This window comes from Balaenoptera acutorostrata, chromosome 2 (assembly GCF_949987535.1).
Source record: "Balaenoptera acutorostrata chromosome 2, mBalAcu1.1, whole genome shotgun sequence".
NCBI lineage: Eukaryota > Metazoa > Chordata > Mammalia > Artiodactyla > Balaenopteridae > Balaenoptera > Balaenoptera acutorostrata.
Window position 1 is genome coordinate 65475919 of NC_080065.1, and position 22776 is coordinate 65498694.

Sequence of the window (22776 nt, forward strand, 5' to 3'; positions counted from 1 at the left end):
TCTTGGATTTGTCATTTGGAGTATTTAGTTAATTTTGGAAAATTCTCAGTCATTATCTGTTCAGATAATTCTGCCACTTTTTCTTTTTTTTTTTTTTTTCTGGAATTCCTGTTATATGTATGTCAGACTGCTTGATATGTCCTTCAGCTCTTAGATGCTCTGTTCTTGTTTTGTCCACTCTTTTTTTTAATCCTTGCATTTCAGTTTGTATAGTTTCTATCTTCAAGTTCACCCTCAGCTGTACTGAGTGTATTGATGAGCTTGTCCAAGGTATTCTTCATGTCTATTACCATGGTTTTCATTTCTAACCATAGTCATTTGGTTATTTTCTATAGCTTACTTATATGCTGAGAGTCCTTTTCATTCATGGTATCTGCCTTTTTGACTGGAGTCTTGAACATATTAATCATAGTTATTTTAAATTTCTTATAGTGCTAGATACCTCAAAACTCAAGCTGTATTATTGTTCAGTATTCTTTGTTGACAGAAGTGTCTTAGAGGCATATTTGTAGGAAAAAAATATATGTTCTTAAGTTTTCTCTTTGATAAGAGCATAACCTTGTGTAATATGATGAAAACAGTTTAAATTGTGACCTAGAGTCTAACCAATGTTAACTTGACTTCTATTTTGCTTTAAATTAATTAGTTTTGCTGTTCAAAGGTAATTTGAAAATGGTTGGCTATTGGCTGAGTTTAGCTGTTTAATGCTTTCTAAATTGAATGGCAATTCAACTGTGAGATTTTAGTTGTCACTCAAGAAAATCTTTGACTAATCAAGTAAAAGTTTTAGTAAATTTTAGTCCTTATTTTCTTATTAGCTGCAAAATACTATTCTGTTTATTGTATCCTCCCTGACTTTTTCTAAAAGGAAGTATTTTAAAGAACCTAAATTATTACAAATGAAAAAATTTATAATCTTCTCATATAAGAAAAACTGAGCATTTGGGATTAATTTAATGTAAATAGTGGTATTCTATTGATTGATGATTAGCTTTCTTGGACAAGATGGAATTAAAATAATATCCTAGAGATAGTTTTATCACATGGTTAAAAACATCAGGATACACAGACAGGTCTCAGCATTTCTGTTACTAGCTCTGTTTTTGGATCATTTAACCTCTCTAAATCTGTTTATTCATCAGTAAAATGGAGTCAGTATTAGTGTCTACCTCATGGGGGTAATGTAAGCATTAAATGGGTAATGCATGTGTTTGCCATGGTTCCTGGCACATAATGTTGAACAAATGTTAACTGACTCCCTATTTTGTAATATCAGCTAAGTATAGAAGATCCAAAGCTTGAACCCAGGTTGTGGACTAGGTTTAAAATTGTCCAAGTTTAAAATTTCATTACATACAAACTTTTTATTTATGCCCCCTGCTTTTAGCAGTACACAGATGGAGAGAAGACAAAGTCTAGGGTCCCTTCCACCCTAGTTCTGTGCATTTTAGTTTAGGCTAGTGAGTGTTCTTAATAGATTTTATATCACAGACTCCACTGTGAATCTAAAATTTGTGACTCCTCTTCCTAAAAAGATACAAACATGCAAAATATTATGCACAATTTGGGTGGGTTCGTGGTGCTGCCTTTTAAAGCCTACTTATGGAACCCTGTTCTTGGGGAAAGAATTGATTTTGGCACAAAAGCATTAGGGGGAGAATGAGGCTGGTTTAGATAGCTTTGCATCTCAAAGTGACTAAGACAAGGAAAGCAGCTGTATTTCTTAGGTTCCTTTTTATTCTATTGCCTTTACATCATCTGCATCATCAGGAATTTCATGTATTACTTGATTCTGGTAGTAATGAAGTTACCAACCATGTCCCAGAAATTCTCAAGATTTTATCAGAAGCCAAATGTCACTTCTGTAAGCAGAATATTACTTCTGTGAGCAAAATTGTTTGCAGTGCAGTACTGTACTGGTGTAAGAGAGGTATCAACAAGTAACATTTATTGATTGTTTCCTATGTGCCTGTACATCCCCCACTAAGCACTTTACATGTATTATTTCATCCATATAAAGGTAGATTCCATTGTTATTCCTATTTTGCAAATAGAAAATCTCAGATTTAGGCCTAAATTTTCTTTGAAATTACACAACTTTAACTGGAGGAGTCTGGATTCAAACTCAAATCTTTCTCTAAAGCTACATGCTCTTAACTACTATGCTGAGTTACCAAAGGTAAAACGTTTAGTACTTTAGTTAAGTTGTACCCATTTATTGTGGTTAAATGTAAAATTTCTGTTCTCCCTTTTAAAATAATGAAATACTTTGTCTTCCCTGATTCCTCAAACTGTAGTTGTGATTAATCTCTGTTATTGATATGTACTGTGAAATAAAAGATTTATGTGATCTTTATACAGTTTTTCTGAGATTTTTAATAATAATTTAGGGAAGGACATTTTTATGAAAGGTGTACTATAACTTGTCAGTATGTTATTTGAAGACAATTAAACCAAAAACAACTGGCTTATTTGAGATTAAGTTTTCCAATAGGCTTTGATCTGGAAGAGCCAGGATGGCAAGCAATAGGAAGCTTTTATTATTTAGTTATTTATTCTGATGAAGAAATTGGTTACATAGTTGGATCTATTATGAATAAATATTCAAAATACCACAAGTACTTCACTGTAAACTGAGGCGGATTACAATTTAAAACTACTTAGCTTAAATCAATTGATAGTGTTTTTCTAACTGTAGTTCTACTCTTTCTTCTTTGGATTAAAATGACTGTGTACAAGCTGGGTTGTTTAAACAGTCTGCTTCGTAACCTCTTTCTATATACAAGACCCATCGCCTTTGCTTTTGGATGCCAATAGACATTGTCTACACCCGCAATGATGTTTTTTCTTCTGGACCTTTTCTGATTCTGGTTCTGGTACAGCCCTCCACTTGAGGGGTGGGAAGTGGTTATCTGGCCCTGTAAGAGCTTCACAGCCTTACCTGGCTCTTAAAGCAACTCAAATGAACTTGAAATTCATGTGATGATTGTATTGTTTAAGTTTACATTTTACAGAGTTTTCTACTATTTCGTATATGGGAAATTATTTATACTTAATGTGCTTTCTAGCACTATGACTACTTCAGTTTTTTGCATATGTCTTTAATAAATTTTAGGCTTTTGGCAGGGAATTGCAACCCGGTATTGTAAAATCGTTTTCACAGGGGAGTCAGATTCACTTTTTTATATTGTTTTGATGTGAAGAACTATATTTTCAGTGACTGCTTGTGTAGTTAAAAACAAAGTAACCTTTTAAAAATTTGAATTTGATTTTACATTTGTAATAATTTGGACAGATTAGATAGAGGAAGATTTGTGCACTCTTGGAAGAGTCCAGATAGTTGAGTAAGTGCTGGCACATAGAGTTTAAATCTCAGAGAAAGTTGAAGTATTTTTAAAATAATCATTTATATTAGCATGGTAAATGTACACAAAATGAATTTTACTGTCTCCTTGTCCAGAAACAGGAAAGCTGGTTGATAAAATGAGGTAAACAAAGTCTTTTGAGAAAGATATTTAGCCTCCTTCAATAGTAAAAGTAGAAAAAATGAGTTTTAAAGACTCTGAGGTTTCCATTTCATCAACTTAGTATACTAGCTGTGCTTTTATAGGTACTAACTGTACCTATAAAAGAGGAAGGCGAACCAATTTTTACATTCCTCCATTTGTATTTGAGAGCAATGTTTTAGAAGTAGTTCCTTTTTAGTAGGACAGCTTAAGTTTTAAAACATATTCTGTACCTTGTAATAGATTTCTTAGAGGTTGTTATTAGGCAGTTTCAGCTTCTAGACTATATCTGTGAGCTTGGAACTAAGTAGAAAGATCCCTCTTAGGTAACTGAAATAGCTGTTGTGAAGCCTTTAGAATTAGTCTATTTATGAAGCCCTTATTCAGAGAATGTATTACATATATAATTTTAACCATTCTGATATTCTGGTTTATTGGTACATAGATAATAAAGCAAGATAATAATTAACAAGAAAAAAGAAAATATCTATGAGCCATGCTCATATAAACAAATGATAAATAAATGAAGTGGAAGGGACAAATCTTCTCTAATGAAGACTTCCAAAAATGTGTTTTGGGGTTGGAATAGTCACTGGGATGAATAGGAATGGAGTAAACTTAGGACGTTTGAAAATCTTGCCAAACAAATCAAATTCAACAGTATGTTTAAAGATACTGTGTTATGATCAAGTGGGTGCAGCTTATTCTTGGAATTCAAGGTTGGTTTAATATTAGAAAATTAGTTATTGTAATTCACCATATTACAAACTAAAATAGAAAAACCATATGATCATCTTAATTGATGCAGAAAAAGCATTTGACAAAATCTAACAACAATCACTTTGATGATAAAAACAATAAACTGGGAATAAAAGGTAGCTTTCTCAACTTGATAAAGGGCATCTATAAAAAACTGTAACAGCTAACATCATACTTAATGGTGAAAGACTGAAAGGGGTTTCTGCTTAAGATCAAGAACAAGATAAGGATGTTCATTCTCACCACTTATATTCAAATTGAAATGGAAGTTCTAGCCAGTATAAACAGGCTGGAAAACCAAGTAAGAGGCATCAAATTAGAAAGGAAAAAGTAAAACTGTCTTTATTCACAGATTACATAATCATCTATGCAGAAAATATAAATGGAGAGATAATATCTTGTTAATGGATTGGAAGACTCAACATTATGATGATGTGAATTCTCTCAAAATGGATCTATAGATGCAATGCAATCCCAGTAAAAATCCCTGCATGTTGTTTTACAGAAATGAACAAGGTGATTCTAAAATGTATATAGAAATGTAATAGTCTAGAATAGCCAAAACAACTGCGAAAAAGGACAACAAATTTGGAAGATTAACACTACAAATTTGAAGACTTATTAGAAAACCCAGGTAATCGTATTGACATAAATGTTGAAATATAGAACAGTGAGACAGAATAGAGTGTCCAGAAATAAATGCACCCATATATAGATTACTGATTTTTTAGAAAGGTACAAAAGTAATGCAGTATAGAAAGGACAGTCTTTTTAAGAAATTATGCTGGAATAATTGCATACCTGTATGCAAAAAAGAACTTTAATCCATACCTCATACTATATTTTAAAAATTAACTAAAAAAGGGACATAGACTTAAATGTAAAACCAAAAAAATATAAAACTTCTGGAGAAAGACAAGAAAAAGAACTTTGTGTCCTTGTCTTTGGCACAGATTTCTTAGATACAGCAATAAAATCAAGATCCATAAAAGAACAAATTGATAAGTTCTGTCTTTTTATGAACTCCAATTTTTCTTCTTTAAAAGACACTCTTGGGATTTCCCTGGTGGCACAGTTGTTAAGAATCTGCCTGCCAATGAAGGGGACACGGGTTTGAGCCCTGGTCCGGGAAGATCCCACATGCTGCAGAGCAACTAAGCCCCACTCACCACAACTACTGAGCCTGCTCTCTAAAGCCCATGTGCCACTACTACTGAAGCCCGCATGCCACAACTACTGAAGCCCATGAGCCTAGAGCCCATGCTCTGCAACGAGAGAAGCCACTGCAATGAGAATCCCGTGCACTGCAACGAAGAGTAGCCCCCGCTCGCCACAACTAGAGAAAGCCCACACGCAGCAACAAAGACCCAACACAGCCAAAAATATAATTAATTAATTTAAAAAAAAAAGTTAAACTTATACCTATGTGTTCTAGCCATTCCACTTCTAGATAGTTACCCAGGAGAAAAAGAAATATATGTTCATATGTAGACATATGCATGAATGTCCATGGCAGCTTTATTTATAGAAGTAAAAAACTAGAAACAATCTAACTGATCATCAACAGGTGAATGAATAAACAAACTGTGGTGTACTGTACAATGGAATACTACTCAGCAATGAAAAAGAATGGACTTTTGTTACATGTAGCAACATGAGTGAATCTGAAAATGTGCTGAATGAAAGAAGGCAGACAAGAAAAAAGTATATACTGTATGATCCCATTTAAATAAAACTCTAAAATATGAAACTGTAGTGACTGAAAGCAGTGGGTGGGGAGGGAGGGATTAACCAGGAACACAAGGAAAATTTTGGAATATGTTCACTGTTTTGATTAGAGAAGGTTCATAGTTATATACTTATGTCAAACCTTACCGAATTGTATATTTTAAATACTTGCAGTTTATTGTATGTTAATTATAATTCAGTGAAGCTATTTAATAAAAAATAAAAGGAAAACAAAATAATTTTTCTTTTGCCAAGATGTTTTGTTGGGCAGTTGGAAATTGAAAGGACAAAGTGAGGCTGGAATAATAATAACAACATTGTCTAGTATTTGGATAAACGGTTCACATACATTATTATGTTATTATTTTAATTTCAAGTCTCAGGTAGTTGCCACTGGTATTTTTAAAATTTTTTAATGTTTGAATGTCAGTCTACAAGTGAATGTAAAGGCATTGAGAACAATGACATTTTCCCCTTTCTTTTTCTCTCTACTCTCTTTCTTTTTAAAAACAGGAGTGACAGTTCATTCAGATTCTTTGTATTCTTTTTCGTCTATATTTGTCAGTTTGCTGTGCATGTACTCCAGGCGGCAGGATTTCATAATTGGGGTAACTGGTAAGTCATTTACTTTAATTACTCTAGTTATAATCTGTTCATCTAGTATCTTAATATAATTTTTGGATTCCTAAAAATATTTGACATAGAAAAACCAGATTAGCAAAAGTATACAAATAATAAAAAATGCAATTTTAAAGTTTCCTAAGGAATAACCTTTGAAGGAATTTAAGAAAAGGGTACCTGTTCTGTGTAAAGCGCTATTTTAGGTATACAAACATACATTTTCATACACACACAAATGCGTGTGCGCACACATACACACACATCTTTGAAAAGTGGAGTCACTGCATGCACATATATGGATATATCTTTAAACAAATAGAATCGTTCTTAGCATGGCAAAATGCTCACTCAGTGGGGGACCCTTAGAAACTGAGACTATTTGGACACAGGTTAGAAGGTCATAGATTTATATCTTTCTTCAGACACTCTGGAGCAAACATTCCTTGAATGAAATGGTGCATAGAAGAGTACCTATGTATAAAATCATCCCTCCCTCTCTTCTTTCTCTTACAACCATTGCGTACAGTTGAATTTTTATAAGCTAAAAGCATGTGTGAGGCAACTTTGCTGCGCTACGTACATAAACTGAAATGATCATGTAACTAGAGTGTATTTGAAGACTTACATTTAGTATGCTACTACTGAATTAGAGTAGTCACTGGAAGTCAGACAACTATTGATAGCTTTGCAGATCTAACGGGCATATATACATGCAGAGGATTTATTTGGGTATTTTAAATCAGTTCTAGGAAAGAGTAGCATTCATTATGATTTTAAAAAGTGTTTAGTCTTTAGCATTTGAGGGAAAGAAAATGTTTTAAATGTTTAATTTAAAACATACACTGCTTATGTTAACAGCACTTTTTGTATTCTAATGAAACCTAAATAATTTCTTTTGCTTTTTTTTTTTTAAATAAGTTTATTTATTTTTGGCTGCATTGGGTCTTTGTTGCTGTGCGCAGGCTTTCTCTAGTTGCGGTGAGTGGGGGCTGCTCTTCGTTCTGGTGCACGGGCTTCTCATTGCGGTGGCTTCTCTTGTTGTGGAGCACAGGCTCTAGGTGCACGGGCTCCAGTAGTTGTAGCACGCGGGCTCAGTAGTTGTGGCTTTCAGGCTCTAGAGCGCAGGCTCAGTATTTGTGGCGCACAGGCTTAGTTGCTCCGCGGCATATGGGATCTTCCCAGACCAGGGCTCTAACCCGTGTCCCCTGCATTGGCAGGTGGATTCTGAACCACTGCGCCACCAGGGAAGTCCTTCTTTTGCTTTTTAGAACAGACTTAGAAAAAAGTGTTAAAATTGAGCACAGCAGCATGTGAGGTGACTAGAATCTGCTAATGAGGGTGCATACAAGGTGACCTGTTGTAAGGTAGACCTCATGTAATTTAGCAGACTTTAAAAAATTAGACTCTTTATTTTGAGATAATTGTAGAGTCACAGACAGTTATAAGAAATAATGCAGAGAGATCCCAGGTATCCTTTATCCAGTTTTCCCCAGTGGTAACGTATTGTAAAACTATGGTATAATATAAAAATCAGGATCTTGACATTGATACAGTGAAGACACAGGACATTCCCATCACCAAAGGATCCTTTATGCTGCCCTTCATAGCCACACTCACTTCCCTCCTTAACCCCAGCAATCACTAACCTGCTTGTCATTTCAAGAATGTTGTATAAATGGAATCATACAGTTTGTAAACTTTAGCTTTTTTCACTAAGCATAGTGCTCTGGAGATTCATCCAGGTTGTTGTGTCTCAGTAGTTCATCCCTTTTTACTCCTGAGCAGCATCCATGGTATGGATGGACCACAGTTTGTTTAACCATTCACCAGTTAAGGGACCTTGGACTGTTCCTGGTTTGGGGCTATTCTGCTAAAAACATTCGTGAACAAGTTTTCGTGTGAACATAAGTTTTCATTTCTCTGTGATAAATACCCAAGAGAAGAGTGTAATTGTTGGTTCATATGGAAGTTGCATGTTTAGTGTTTTTAAATTTTTATTTATTTACTTATTTATTTTTAGATGATTTTTTTTTTTTTGGCTGCACACCACAACCTGTGGGATCTTAGTTCCCTGACCAGGGATTGAACCCGGGCCCTTGGTAATGAGAGCCAAGGGAGTCCTAACCACTGGGCCCGCTAGGGAATTCCCTGTTCAGTGTTTTTAAAAAACTGACAGTATTTTCCAGAATGGCTGTACCATTTTACAGTCCCAACTACAACATATGAGTGATTCAGCCTCCACATCCTCACCAGCCTCTGGTGTTGCCACTACTTTTTTTTTTAAGTTGTTCTGATAGGTGTGTAGTGATATCTCGCTGTGGTTTTAATATTTATATATTTAAATATTTAATATTTATTTCCTTAATGACTCATAATGTTTTATCTTTTCACATGCTTATTTGTCATCTATATATCCTCTTGGTGAAATGTCTCTTCATGTCTTTGCCCATTTTCTTTTTTTTTTGGTTGCGCTGGTCTTCATTGATGCGCGTGGGCTTTTCTCTAGTTGCGGCAAGTGGGGGGTTACTCTTCGTTGCGGTGCGCGGCCTTCTCATTGTGGTGGTGGCTTCTCTTGTTGTGGAGCACGGGCTCTAGGTGCGCAGGCTTCAGTAGTTGCAGCACGCAGGCTCAGTAGTTGCGGCACTCGGGCCCCAGAGTGCGTGGGCTTCAGTAGTTGTGGTACGCAGGTTCTAGAGTGTGTGGGCTTCAGTAGTTGTGGCATGTAGGCTCAGTCGTTGTGGTGCAGGGCTTAGTTGCCCTGTGGCATGTGGGATCTTCCCGGACCAGGGATCGAACCTGTGTCCCCTGCATTGGCAGGTGGATTCTTAACCACTGACCACCAGGGAAGTCCTTTGCCCATTTTCTAATTGAAACTTTTTAATTTTAAGAATTTATTTTTACTGTTGAGCTTTGAAGTTTCTTTATGTATTTTGGATACTAGCCCTTTGTTGAATATGTGGTTCTCAAATATTATTTTACGTAATTCAGCAGAATTTAAAATGAACTTTAAAAAATAATAATGAAATCATAGGCTTAAAAAATGTAGAATCTCGTGGTACACATTTAAGGCTCTGGATTTTGGTGTTTAGGTTTGAATTCAGACTGTGCTGTTTTTATTAGCTGTGTGACCTTGGGCAAGTTACTGAATAATCTTGGTGACTCAGTTTCTTATCCTTAAAATAGGGATTAAAAATAGCATATATCGTAGCGGGTTGTTGTGAGAATTAAATGAGTTAATACACGTAAAGAACTTGGATGTTGCCTGGATCATAAGTGCTGAAAATGTGTTAGTTATTATGCTGTTTTTAAAAATTGTGCATTAACTTATTTGCCTAATTTTAGTTTTCTTCTTTTAATTTCATAGCGGTTGGATTTCATCCCTTACTGGTCTCAACAAAAGTATTCCTGTTGGAATCATGATGATAATCATAGCAGCACTTTTCACAGCATCAGCAGTCATCTCACTAGTTATGTTTAAAAAGGTAAGTGAAATTTTATGTCTGTAAATTTTTTTAGTGAAGCTGATATTCAGTTCTCATTTTCCCATTTTGCTCTTTATTTAGTGTAACCTCAAGCCATTTGGTTGTTGTTCTTATGCAGGTTTGCTCTCTGAGGATTACTTTTTACAATTAAAAGTTATGCATAGATAAATTTTAGAGAATTGCATCACATTTAATGTTTCCTGTAGATAGGGAATATTTTTAAATTCTGTTAACTGAAGGCTTCTTTTATCAATTGAAGAGTCAATCTCATTTTTAAAATTTGTACCTTTTTATACATTCTGATTTCTTTTTTTGAATATGAAACATAGTAGACCGATTAGTAAATAGAAGTAAAACTCTTGTGTGGTATGTGCATTTTATTTGTATTTAAAATTTAAAGACACTAAATTATTTTATCTAAGAGTATAAAGTGAGCTGGTAACAGATTCAGGCTGGATTATGGACTGAATTTTATTTTTAGTAACTGCCCAATTATCTTAGCTATACAGTTGGCCCTCTATATCCACATGTTCCACATCCTCTAATTTGAGCAACTGGATTGAAAATACTAGGGGAAAAAAAAATTCCAGGAAGTTCCAAAAAGCAAAACTTGAATTTGCCACACAATGGCAACTATTTACATAGTATTTACATTGTTTTTACAACTATTTATATAACATTTACATTATATTAGGTTTTATAAGTACTCTAGAGATGATTTCAAGTGTACGTATGGGACAGTTGTGGGGAGGATGTGCGCAGGTTATTTGCAAAGACTACGCCACTTTGTATAAGGGACTTGAACACCCTCAGCTTTTGGTACCCATGGGCGTGGGGATGAGGGTATCATGGAACCAATACCCACAGATGCTGAGAGATGACTGCATCTCCTCCTGTAGAATTCCCATGGCTGTTTTCACTGCCTTAAAGAAAATCATTTCATAGGGTAGGAGAAAGGTCAGGTTTTTTTATATATAAAGTTTTATCATGCCTTGGGTATGTGTTTTTGATATTCTGCACATGTTCCAACATAATATAGAGACCCTGTGAATAACACCTATGTTTTAAAATAATACTTTTTGGTGGGTCTCACATTAAGGAAAATAAGTCCTTAAAACATTTTTTCTTTGTTTTTTTTTTTTTACTCTATGGCAACTTGAGAATATGTACAAGGATTGCACAGAAATAACTGTACCTTATATTTAAGAAAACTGCGTTCTTGAAATATTTTGCTTGTACATTTGTCTTTAATCCTTCTCAAAACTCTGTGAAACCTAGGCTACGCTCTTTCTGTCCATATTTTGCTACTCATTTTCCCTCTTAAAAGCTTTTACTTCTTTTTAGAAATACCCATATATAACTATTGAAACTCCGCTTTCTAAAGTTACTAGATCCTATACCAGCCTTTTTTTCCATTTTCCTCCTCCTTGGACTCTGAAGCCTTCTATTCTACAGGTGGCCCCTCCTCCTCAGCCTTTATGGTTATGTTCTGATTCTCCTGCCTCTGAGGCTAGTCTTTCTCCTTCATTTCTTTGTTCAGCTCTTAAGTAAAAGTCTTCTTTTTTTTTTTTTTTTAAATTTTATTTATTTATTTATTTATTTATGGCTGTGTTGGGTCTTCGTTTCTGTGCAAGGGCTTTCTCTAGTTGCGGCAAGCGGGGGCCACTCCTCATCGCGGTGCGCGGGCCTCTCACTATCGCGGCCTCTCTTGTTGCGGAGCACAGGCTCCAGACGCGCAGGCTCAGTAATTGTGGCTCACGGGCCCAGTTGCTCCACGGCATGTGGGATCTTCCCAGACCAGGGCTCGAACCCATGTCCCCTGCATTGGCAGGCAGATTCTCAACCACTGCACCACCAGGGAAGCCCAAGTAAAAGTCTTCTTAAATGCAGTCAGGTCTCTGCTCTTTGTGCTTGCTCTACAGTATTTTTACCTTGGGAATTTCAACCTCCCTCATTGTTTCAGTTTCTTCCCTACCTGCATGAACTAGAATGTTGGAGTTGAAAGACAATGCTTTACACAAACATTTAGTTGCATCTTCAGGTGGCTGTTTATATCTCCAGTTGATTGGTATCATCATCTCACAGTAATGCATCATAAACTCATTCTTTTCTCAGAACCAGCACTCCTTCCAGAAGTTCTGATTCATATTCAAGAAACATTTATTAACACCACATACTGTATGATTCCACTTATATGAAATGTCCAAAATAAATCTATACAGACAGAAAGTAAATTCGTGGTTGCCTATAACCAGGGGTGGGGTAGAGGGTGACTGCAAATGGTTATAGAATTTCTTTTTTGGGGGGATGATGAAAAAGGTCTATGAATATACTAAAAACCATTGAATTGTACACTTTACAAGGGTAAATTGTATAGTGTATGACATTTATCTCGATGAAGCTGTGTTTTAAAAAGGAAATTTATTAAGTACCTTTTATAAATGAGTGGTTCTAAGTACTTTTTCATGTGATTCCATTTAAAACTTGTCAGTACTTTGTCAGTGCTTCCATTACTTTTTTACTCACTTTCCTAGATACTTTCTTAGTGTCTGTTCCATCTTTCTCTTCCTTTCCATTTCCAACCTCAGCTAACCCAGAGATCTGTTTACAGGTCGCTCATACCCCACTCCCACTTCCTTCAGTTCACTTTATGTATAGTTATTTTTTTAATCTAAAAAAAAATCCCAAACAAACCCAGCACTCTGAAGATTTTTTTAAAAAATTTATTTATTTAATTTGTTTATTTTTGTCTGCATTGGGTCTTTGTTGCTGTGGGCGGGCTTTCTCTAGTTGCGGTGAGCGGGGGCTACTCTTCGTTGCAGTGCGCGGGCTTCTCATTGCGGTGGCTTCTCCCGTTGCGGAGCAGGGGCTCCAGGTGCGCGGGCTTCAGTAGTTGTGGCTCACGGGCCTAGTTGCTTCGCGCCATGTGGGATCCTCCCGGACCAGGGCTCAAACCCATGTCCCCTGCATTGGCAGGCAGATTCTTAACCACTGCGCCACCAGGGAAGCCCTGAAGATTTTTGAAGTGGACTTCAGTTTGGGGAATGGGATTGTGGTGGTAGTGGTAGTAGGGCTGGTGGTGACCTTTCACAACTCCCGGATCCAGACTTTAAACTCCATTCAAAGTTACTGCTTGGTTTCTTTAAATACATCACGTACATTCCTTTGTCTTAGTTTTTGTTTATGGTATGCTTCTTGACCTCTGGGTTACTATATCTTCTCTGCCAGTTGAAGACTTACAAGTCCTCTTTCAAGACCTAGTTCCAGTCTCATATTCTTTGTCTGTGAAATAAGGAATTTAGATGAGATGATTTTATGAAGTACAATAAATGGAGATAATATAAACTAAAATGTAGTTTGAGCCAGCTTTCATATTTGTAACGGCAAGGATTTCTTTTAATTTGATAGAAATTGAGATCCAATGAAAACACCTGATTTTTCTTTTTATTTTCTTTTCCATACTTGCTCAAAACTTGCTGTTTTTTTCTTCCCTTCCAATTTCATTGAGATATAATTGACATACAGCACTGTATAAGTTTAAGGTGTACAGCGTAATGATTTGACTTACATACATCATGAAATGATTTTAAATAAGTATAGCAAACATTCATCATCTCATATAGATACAAAATTAAAATTTTAAAAACGTTTTTCCTTGTGATGAGAACTCTTAGGATTTACTCTCTTAACAATTTTCATATATAACATACAGCACTGCTAATTATATTTATCATGTTGTGCATTACATCTCTAGTACTTATTTATCTTGTAACTGGAAGTTTGTACCTTTTTGACTATCTTTATCCAATTCCCCTTCTCCCACCCCCTGCCTCTCATAACTACAAATCTGATCTCTTTTTCTATGAGTTTATTTGTTCTTGAAGTATAATTGACCTACAACATTATGTTAGTTTCTGGTACACAACATAGTGATCTGATATTTCTGTATGTTTCAAAATGATCATCACAGTAAGTCTAGTTACCATCTGTCATCATATAACGGTATTCTATTATTTGACTATATTCCCCACACTGTACATTTTAAAAGAAAAAAGTCCTTTGTGGCTATGTAGCCATAGTTTATAACCACTAGGAGTCAGGCTTTCCATAAGCAGTTAATGCCCTCTAAAAGTTATCTGTGCACAGTTTTGGCTCTAGAATAGTTGCTTTTAATTAGGCTATTCTGTGTCTCCAGTACCAGCTAAACGGTGCTCTGTGGTATATATTTATTTCAATGGCAATGAATACAATTTTGAGAATTTTGTTGACATTCTGAAGTCCTGCATAATTTGGAGTTAGCTAATCACTGGTGTCTGAAGTGCCCAGTATGAGCACTATGGTATCTTTGTTTTCCCCATAGTGTCATCTTATAATCCAAATTTAAAATAATTGAAATGCAAGAATATCTGTCTCTTGTACCTCTTCATAGATAAGGGAATAGTTTAATCCTTACCTTTCGCAGATAGATTTTTTAAATTTTCTTTTAGATTATTCCCAAACAATATTTTTTTACAGGCCCATCTTTTTATAGTAAGCTATTAGAAAGAATTAAATAATAGTTTTGGGCTAAGGGAGAGGTATTATAAATGGGTCAAATAACAAATGAATGAGTCATAGGAGATTATATATCAGGGGAATACAAAATTTCCCCCATCCTTTATTTGATATAAGAGCTAGAATAACTTAGTATGGTAGAGATAAATAGATAATACATAATTTGTATTTCCTTTGGGACCTAGTTTTGAATGGTTATTTTTCTATGAAATTAAAAAAATTGTTAATAGACTTTGTCCACATTAATAAAATAATTGTTAGTAGTGATTTTTTTGCACTTCAGAAGAATTTTAGAAAAAAGTTATTTCACTTCTTTAAAAAACAAGTTTTTAAAGTACTTAAAAATCTTTTTTTCTATACCAAAATATCTGTTTTGCAAATAATCTTTTATTTTGTGTGAGAGTATAGAATTGGGGTATATGATCCACAATAATGAAAAGTCTCATTTATTAGTTAAATTGGTGTTTTACAGTAAATGCTTTGTGAAGCTATCCTACTGTATATAAAGTGATAGTCTTCTTAGATTAAAAGTGAATTTCAAAAAAAAAAAAGTGAATTTCACTTTCTTTGAAAGCATTGTAGTTGTTCACTACCCTTCCTCCCCTTTTCTTTCTGATTTATTTTGGATCTAGGACAGAATGCTGATAATTTTACTGTAATATGTTTCTGTACTATCACAAACAGGTATGCTGCTTCTCTCTCTTCCTCTCTCTGAATCGTCCAACACTGAGGTCTTTTCTGATTAGGTATCAATTTCAGATGATTCACTTTGCCTATTAAAATGCTAGTCCGCATGCTGCTTATCTTCATCCAGGGGACACAGAGTAGGTACAGTAATACTTTTGAATCCCTAGAAAAATTGGCACTCTGAGCAGGTTGTTTATATCTGTCATCAGTTGGTATCCTTAGTATGTTCACTTTTTTTTTTGATTGCCCAAATCTTAATTTTGTTATCCTTTTCTATAAATACTAGGCTAGTTACTTATTAGATCCCAAACCTCAGTTAATATAACTAAATTATTGTGAATTATCTTTACGTAGGCATCTTCAAATTCGGTGGATCTGCTAGTTTATAATGCTGTACATATGATATTTTCATCCAAATAATCTTTATATGCATATTTTAATAGCTTTATTACTGAGATGTAACTCACATATCATGCAGTTTACCCATTTAAATTGTGTAATTCAATGCTTTTTGGTATATTACATTATTTTTAAAAATTGTGGCTCTACATAAAACATAAAATTTGCTATTTTAATAATTTTTAAGTGTACGATTTAGTGGCATTAATTACATTCACAATGTTGTGTAACCATTACCACTATTTCCATTTTTCATCACCCCAACAGGAATTCTGTGGTCATTAAGCAGTAACTCTTCAATTCCCCCTGCCACCAGCCCTTCATAACCTCTAGTCTATTTTCTGGCTCAATGAATTTGCCTATTCTAGATATTTCATATAATTGGAATCAAACAATATTTTCCTTTTGTGTCTGGCTCATTTCACTTAACATAAAGGTTTATCCATGTTGTAGCATGTGTCAGAATTTCATTCTTTTTTGTGACTGAATAATATTCCACTCTATGTATATACTACATTGTGTTTATTAGTTTGTTGATGGACACTTAGATTGTTTCCACCTTTTTTCTACTGTGAATAGTAGTGCTACTATGAATATTGGTGTACAAGTATTGCTTTGTCTCTGCTTTCAGTTCTTACGGGTATATACCTAGGAGTGGAATTGCTTGGTGGTCATATGGTAATTCTATGTTTAGCTTTTTGAGGAGCCATCAAACTGTTTTCTGCAGTGACTGCACTGTTTTACATTCCTGCCAGCAATGTGCAATGGTTCCAATTTCTCTACATCCTCGCCAACATTTATTTTCCATTTTCTGATTACAGCCATCCTAGTAGGTGTCAAATAGTATGTTCACTTTTAAAACAATTAACCGCTGAGGTAATTGCAAACTAATAAGCATTTTACGTTGTAACACAGGTATAGTCTGCTAGAGTAGTACTGAACTTATTTGGTAACTTTTTTTAAATAATGAGAATGATTTGGAGCCATTTGTTTAATCCATAGGAGATATAGAAACAAATAATTGTTCAGTGACTTCTACCACAAGTTACTATGTGTTCTGGGGGTATAACTATGAGTGGAAATTGCCACTTCCCCTCAAGGAACTTAAAAAGCATGTAGGATATAAGACATGTGAATAAACCCTGCAAAAGAAGAGTCACAATATACATCCCTAAAAGTCTTGGAAGTGCTGGCAAAAGGGAGAGCCACAGCTAGTTCAGGCAGAAGGAGGACAGCAATATTTAAGATAGACCTCAAAGGATGAGTGGAATTTCAATAGTGTGAATCTAGAGTAGTAGTTAAAGAGGTTACAGAAAGGGTATCTGACCCAGATCTATGGGCAGGAGGGTTCATAGAGAGTTTCTAAGAAATGTTTACTTGAAAAAATTAGGCTTCGAGGTCCAGAAGTTTTTTCAAAAACTCAAAATGAGAATGAAACAATTTTCAAAAACTCATTTTTCCCAGCTTTAAAAAATGTTGAAATCATTTTGGTGTGACAGGGATCTTAAAAGCATGATTTCTTTTTTTTTCTTCCAGTTTTATTGAGATATAATTGACATACAGCACCGTATAAGTTTAAGGTGTACAGCATAATGGTTTGACTTACATACGTCATGAAATGATTATCACAGTAAGTTTAGTGAACATCCGTCATCTCATATAGATACGAAATGAAAGAAACAGAAAAATATTTTTCCTTGTGATGAGAAGTCTTAGGATTTACTCTCTTAAGAACTTTTGTATATAACATACTGCAGTGTTACTTATTTTTTTTTTTTTTTTTTTTTTTTTAAAGTTTTACTTGATTTTTATTTATTTATTTATTTTATTTTTGGCTGTGTTGGGTCTTCGGTTCGTGCGAGGGCTTTCTCCAGTTGTGGCAAGCGGGGGCCACTCTTCATCGCGGTGCGGGGACCGCTCTTCATCGCGGTGCGCGGGCCTTTCTCTATCGCGGCCCCTCCCGTCGCGGGGCACAGGCTCCAGACGCGCAGGCTCAGCAATTGTGGCTCACGGGCCCAGCTGCTCCGTGGCATGTGGGATCTTCCCAGACCAGGGCTCGAACCCGTGTCCCCTGCATTAGCAGGCAGATTCTCAACCACTGCGCCACCAGGGAAGCCCTGCAGTGTTACTTATATTCATCATGTTGTACATTGCATCCCTAGTACTTATTTGTCTTATAACTGGAAGTTTGTGCCTTTTGTGCCTACTTTCATCCAGTTCCCCCTCCCTCCACCCTCTGTTTCTCATAACCACAAATCTGTTCTCCTTGTCTATGACTTTGTTTCTTTTTGAAGTATAATTGATCTCTAACACTGTTAGTTCCTGTTATACAACATAGTGATTTGCTATTTCTGTACATTTCAAAATGATCACCACAATAAGTCTAGCTACCAACTGTCACCATACAAAGATATTACATAATTATTGACTATATTCCCCACACTGTACATGTCATACCTATGACTCATTTATTTTGCAACTAGAAATTTCTAATCTTAATCTCCTCAGCTATTACTCTCCTCCCTCCACCCCCTCCCCTCTAGCAACCACCTGTTTGTTCTCTGTATCTATGATTCTGTTCCTGTTCAGCTATGTTTGTTCAATCGTTTTGTTTTTTAGATTCCACATGTAAGTGGAATCATACAGTATTTCACTTAGAATAATACCCTCTAGGTCCATCCACATTGTCACAAATGGCAAGATATCATTCTTTTTTATAGCTGAGTAGTATTCTGTTGTGTGTGCATATGTGTGTGTGTGTGTGAGTGTGTGGGTGTGTGTATGCCACATCTTCTTTCTCCATCTATTGATGTGCACTTAGGTTGCTTCCATATCTTGGCTATTGTAAATAATACTGCAATGAATATATATCTTTTCACATTAGTGTTTTCATTTTCTTCAGATAAATACCTAGGAGTGGGTTTGCTGGCTCTTTTGGCAGTTCTCTTTTTAATTTTTTGAGGAATCTCCATACTGTCTTTGATAGTGGCTGCTTCAATTTATATTCCCACAAAGAGTGCACAAGGGTTTCCTTTTCTCCACATCCTTGCCAACACTTGTAATTTGTTGTCTTTTTGATAATAGCCATTCTGATAGGTGTGAGGTGACATCTCATTGTGGTTTTGAATTACATTTCCCTGATGATGAGTAATGCTGAGCATGTATTCATGTGCTTGTTGGCCATTTGTTTGTTTTCTTTGGAAAATGTCTATTTAGGTCTTCTGCCCATTTTTAAGTGAGGTTGTTTGTTTTTTTGACGTTGAGTTGTATGGCTTCTTTGTATATTTTGGATATTAACCTCTTGTCAGATAATATTGTTTGGAATATCTTCTCCCATACAGTAGGCTGCCTTTTTGTTTTGTTGATGGTTTCCTTCACTGTGCAAAAGCTTTTTAGTTTGATGTAGTCCCATTTGTTCATTTTTGCTTTTGTTTCCCCTGCCTGAGGAGACATATCCAAAAAATATTGCTAAGATTGATGTCAAAGAGTGTACTGCCTATGTTTTCTTTCAGGAGTTTTGTGGTTTCCAGTCTTACATTTTAGGTATTCATTTTGCGTTTATTTTTGCTTATGGTGTTAGAGAATGTTCTAGTGTCATTCTTTTACTAGTAGGTGTCCAGTTTTCCCAGCACCACTTATTGAAGAGACTGTCTTTTCTCCATTGTATGTTCTTGCCTCCTTTGTCATAGTTTAATTGACCATAAGTACATGGGTTTATTTCTGGACTCTATTCTGTTCTATTGATCTATGTGTCTGTTTTGGTGTCAGTACCATAGTGTTTTGATTACTGTAGCTTTGTAGTATAGTCTGAAGTTGGGGACTGTGATTCTTCCAGTTCTGTTCTTCTTTCTCAAAATTGTTTTGGCTACTTGAGGTCTTTTGTGTTTTCATACAAATTTTTAAATTACTTGTTCTAGTTCTGTGAAAAATGCTACTGGTATTTTGATAGGGATTGCATTGAATATTAAGATTGCCTTGGGTAGTATGGTAATTTTAGCAATATTAATTGTTCCAATACATGAACACAGTATATGTTTCCATCTGTTTGTGTCGTCTTCAGTTTCTTTCATCAGCGTCTTACAGTTTTCCAAGTACAAACGTTTTACCAACTTAGGTAGGTATATTCCTAGATATTTTATTCTTTTTGATGCAGTTGTAAATGGGACTGTTTCCTTAATTTCTCTTTCTGATAGGTAATTATAAGTGTATAGAAATGCAATAGATTTTTGTATATTAATTTTGTATCCTGCAACTTTACTGAATTCATTGATGAGTTCTAGTAGTTTTTTGGTGGCATCTTTATGATTTTCTATGCAGAGTATCATGTCATCTGCAAACAGTGACAGTTTTACTTGTTTCTAATTTGGATTCCTTTTATTTCTTTTTCTTGTCTGATTGCTATGTGTATTGCTTCCAATACTATGTTGACTAAAAGTAGAGAGGCTGGGCATCTTGTCTTGTTCCTGTTCTTAGAAGAAATGCTTTCAGCTTTTCAACACTGAGTTTGATGTTAACTGTGGGCTTGTGATTTGTGGCCTTTGTTACGTTGAGGTATGTTCCCTCTGTACCCACTTTGTAGAGTTGTTATTATAAATGGATGTTGAATTTTATCAAAAGCTTTTTCTGCATCTATTGAGATGATCATATTATTTTTTTTCTAAAATTTGTTAATATGGTCACGTTGATTCATTTGCAGATATTGAACCATACTTACACCCCTGGGATAAATCCTACATTATGATGGTGTATGATTCTTTTAATGTATTGTTGGATTTGGTTTGTTAATATTTCGTTGAGGTTTTTTGCATCTATGTTCATCAGTAATATTGGCCTGTAATTTTATTTTTTTGTGATATCTTTGTCTGGTTTTGGTATCAGGGTGATGCTGGCCTCATAGAATGAGTTCAGAAACATTTTTTCTCTGCAGTTTTTGGAATAGCTGAGAGGGATTGGTGTTAACTCTTCTTTAAATGTTGGTGGAATTCACCTGTGCAGCCATCTGGTCCTGGACTTTGGTTTGCTGTGAGATTTTTTAAAATTACTGATTTAATTTAATTCTTGGTAGTTGGTCTGTTCTTATTTCTTCCTGATTTAGTCTTTGGAGATTGTACATGTCTAGGAACTTATTTGTTTCTTCTAGGTTGTCCATTTTATTGGCATATAATTGTTCATAGCAATCTATTATGATCCATTATATACCTGTGGTGTCAGTTATCACTTCTTTTTCATTTCTGATTTTACTGATGTGGACCCTCTTTCATTTTTTCTTGATGAGTCTGGCTAATGGCTTATCAATTTTGTTTACCTTTTCAAAGAACCAACTCTTAGTTTCATTGAACTTTTCTATTTTTTTAGTCTCTATTTCATTTATATCTACTCTGTTCTTTATGATTTCTGTTAACTTTGGGTCTTGTTTGTTCTTTTTCCAGTTACTTTAGGTGTAAGGTTCAGTTGTTTATTTGAGATTTTTCATTTCCTGAGGTTGACTTGTATCACTCTAAACTTTACTCTTAGAAACTGCTTTTGCTGCTTCCCATAGATTTTGGATCATTGTGTTTTTGTTTTCCTTTTTCTGCAAGTATTTTTTTAATTTCCTCTGATTTCTTCAGTGGCCCATTGTTTGTTTAGTAGCATATTGTTTAGTCTCCATGTGTTTGTGTTTTTTACATTTTTTTTCTTGTAGTTGATGTCTAGTCTCACAGCGTTGTGGTCAGAAAAGATGCTTGATATGATTCCAGTTTTCTTAAGTTTACTGTGACTTGTTTTGTGGCCTGCCATGTGATCTATCCTGGAGAATGTTCCTAGTGCACTTGGAAAGAATGTGATTCTGCTACTTTTGGATGAAATGCTCTCTATCTATTAACTTCATTTGGTCTATTGTGTCATTTAAGGCCAGGGTTACCTTATTGATTTTCTGTCTGAATGATCTGTCCGTTGATGTAAGTAGGGTGTTAAAGTGTGCTAGTATTATTGGGTTTCTGTCAGTTTCTCCATTTATGTGTGTTAGTATAGTAATTCCCCTACATACAAACGAGTTCCATTCCAAGAGTGCGTTTGTAAGTCCAGTTTGTTCGTAAGTCCAACAAAGTTAGCCTAGGTACCCAACTAACACAATCAGCTATATAGTACTGTACTGTAATAGGTTTATAATACTTTTCACACAAATAATACATAAAAAAACAAATGCAAAAAATAAAGAAAACATTTTTAATCTTATAGTACAGTACCTTGAAAAGTACAGCAGTACAGTACAATAGCTGGCATACAGAGGTTGGCATCAAGTGAACAGGCAAGAAGAGTTACTGACTGGAGGAGGGAGAAGGGGTGGGAGATGGTAGAGCTGACGGATCATCAGCAATAGGAGATGGAGGGTAAGCTGCAGTTTCACTCATGCCTGACATTGATGGAACGCATCTATGAAAGTTCACAACTTGAAGGTTCGTATGTAGGGGACTTACTGTATGTAGTCTGTATATTTAGGTGCTCCTATGTTGGGTGTGTATATATTTACAACTGTTATACCTTTTTCTGGATTGATCCCTTGATCATTATTTAATGTCCTTCTTTGTCTCTTGTTACTGTTTGTTTTAACATCTATTCTGTCTGGTATAGGTATTGCTACTCCAACTTTTTTTTCTGTTTCTGTTTACATGGAATACCTTTTTCCATCCCCTCACTTTCAGTCCGTGTGTGTTACTTCAGATCTAAACTGAGTCTTTTGTAGACAGCATATATATGAGTCTTGTTTTTGTATTCATTTAGCCACTCTATGTCTTTTGATTGGAGCACTTAGTCCATTTACATTTAAAGTAATGACTGTTAGGTATGTATTTATTGGCATTTTGTTAATTGTTTTTTGGGTTATTTTTGTAGTTCTTTTTTCTTTCTTTTGCTCTCTCCCTTGTGATTTGATGACTATCTTTAGTGTTATGTTTGGATTCCTTTCTTTTGTGTGTGTGTATCAATTATAGACTTTTGGTTTGTTGTTACCATGAGGTTTATATATAGCAGTCTGTGTGTGTGTGTGTGTGTGTGTGTGT

The 22776-nt window shown here is 35.2% G+C and overlaps 1 protein-coding gene across 1 annotated transcript in view; it reads left to right on the forward strand.

Moving 5' to 3' along the window:
* The window catches only part of SCAMP1 (secretory carrier membrane protein 1), a 103610-nt gene that overhangs the window by 73550 nt on the left and 7284 nt on the right, over positions 1-22776 (forward strand). Inside the window, exons 7-8 of the mRNA XM_007175878.2 lie at positions 6507-6608; positions 9979-10096. Of these exons, the coding sequence (XP_007175940.1) occupies positions 6507-6608; positions 9979-10096 (220 nt within the window). The remainder of the gene's footprint in view (positions 1-6506; positions 6609-9978; positions 10097-22776) is intronic.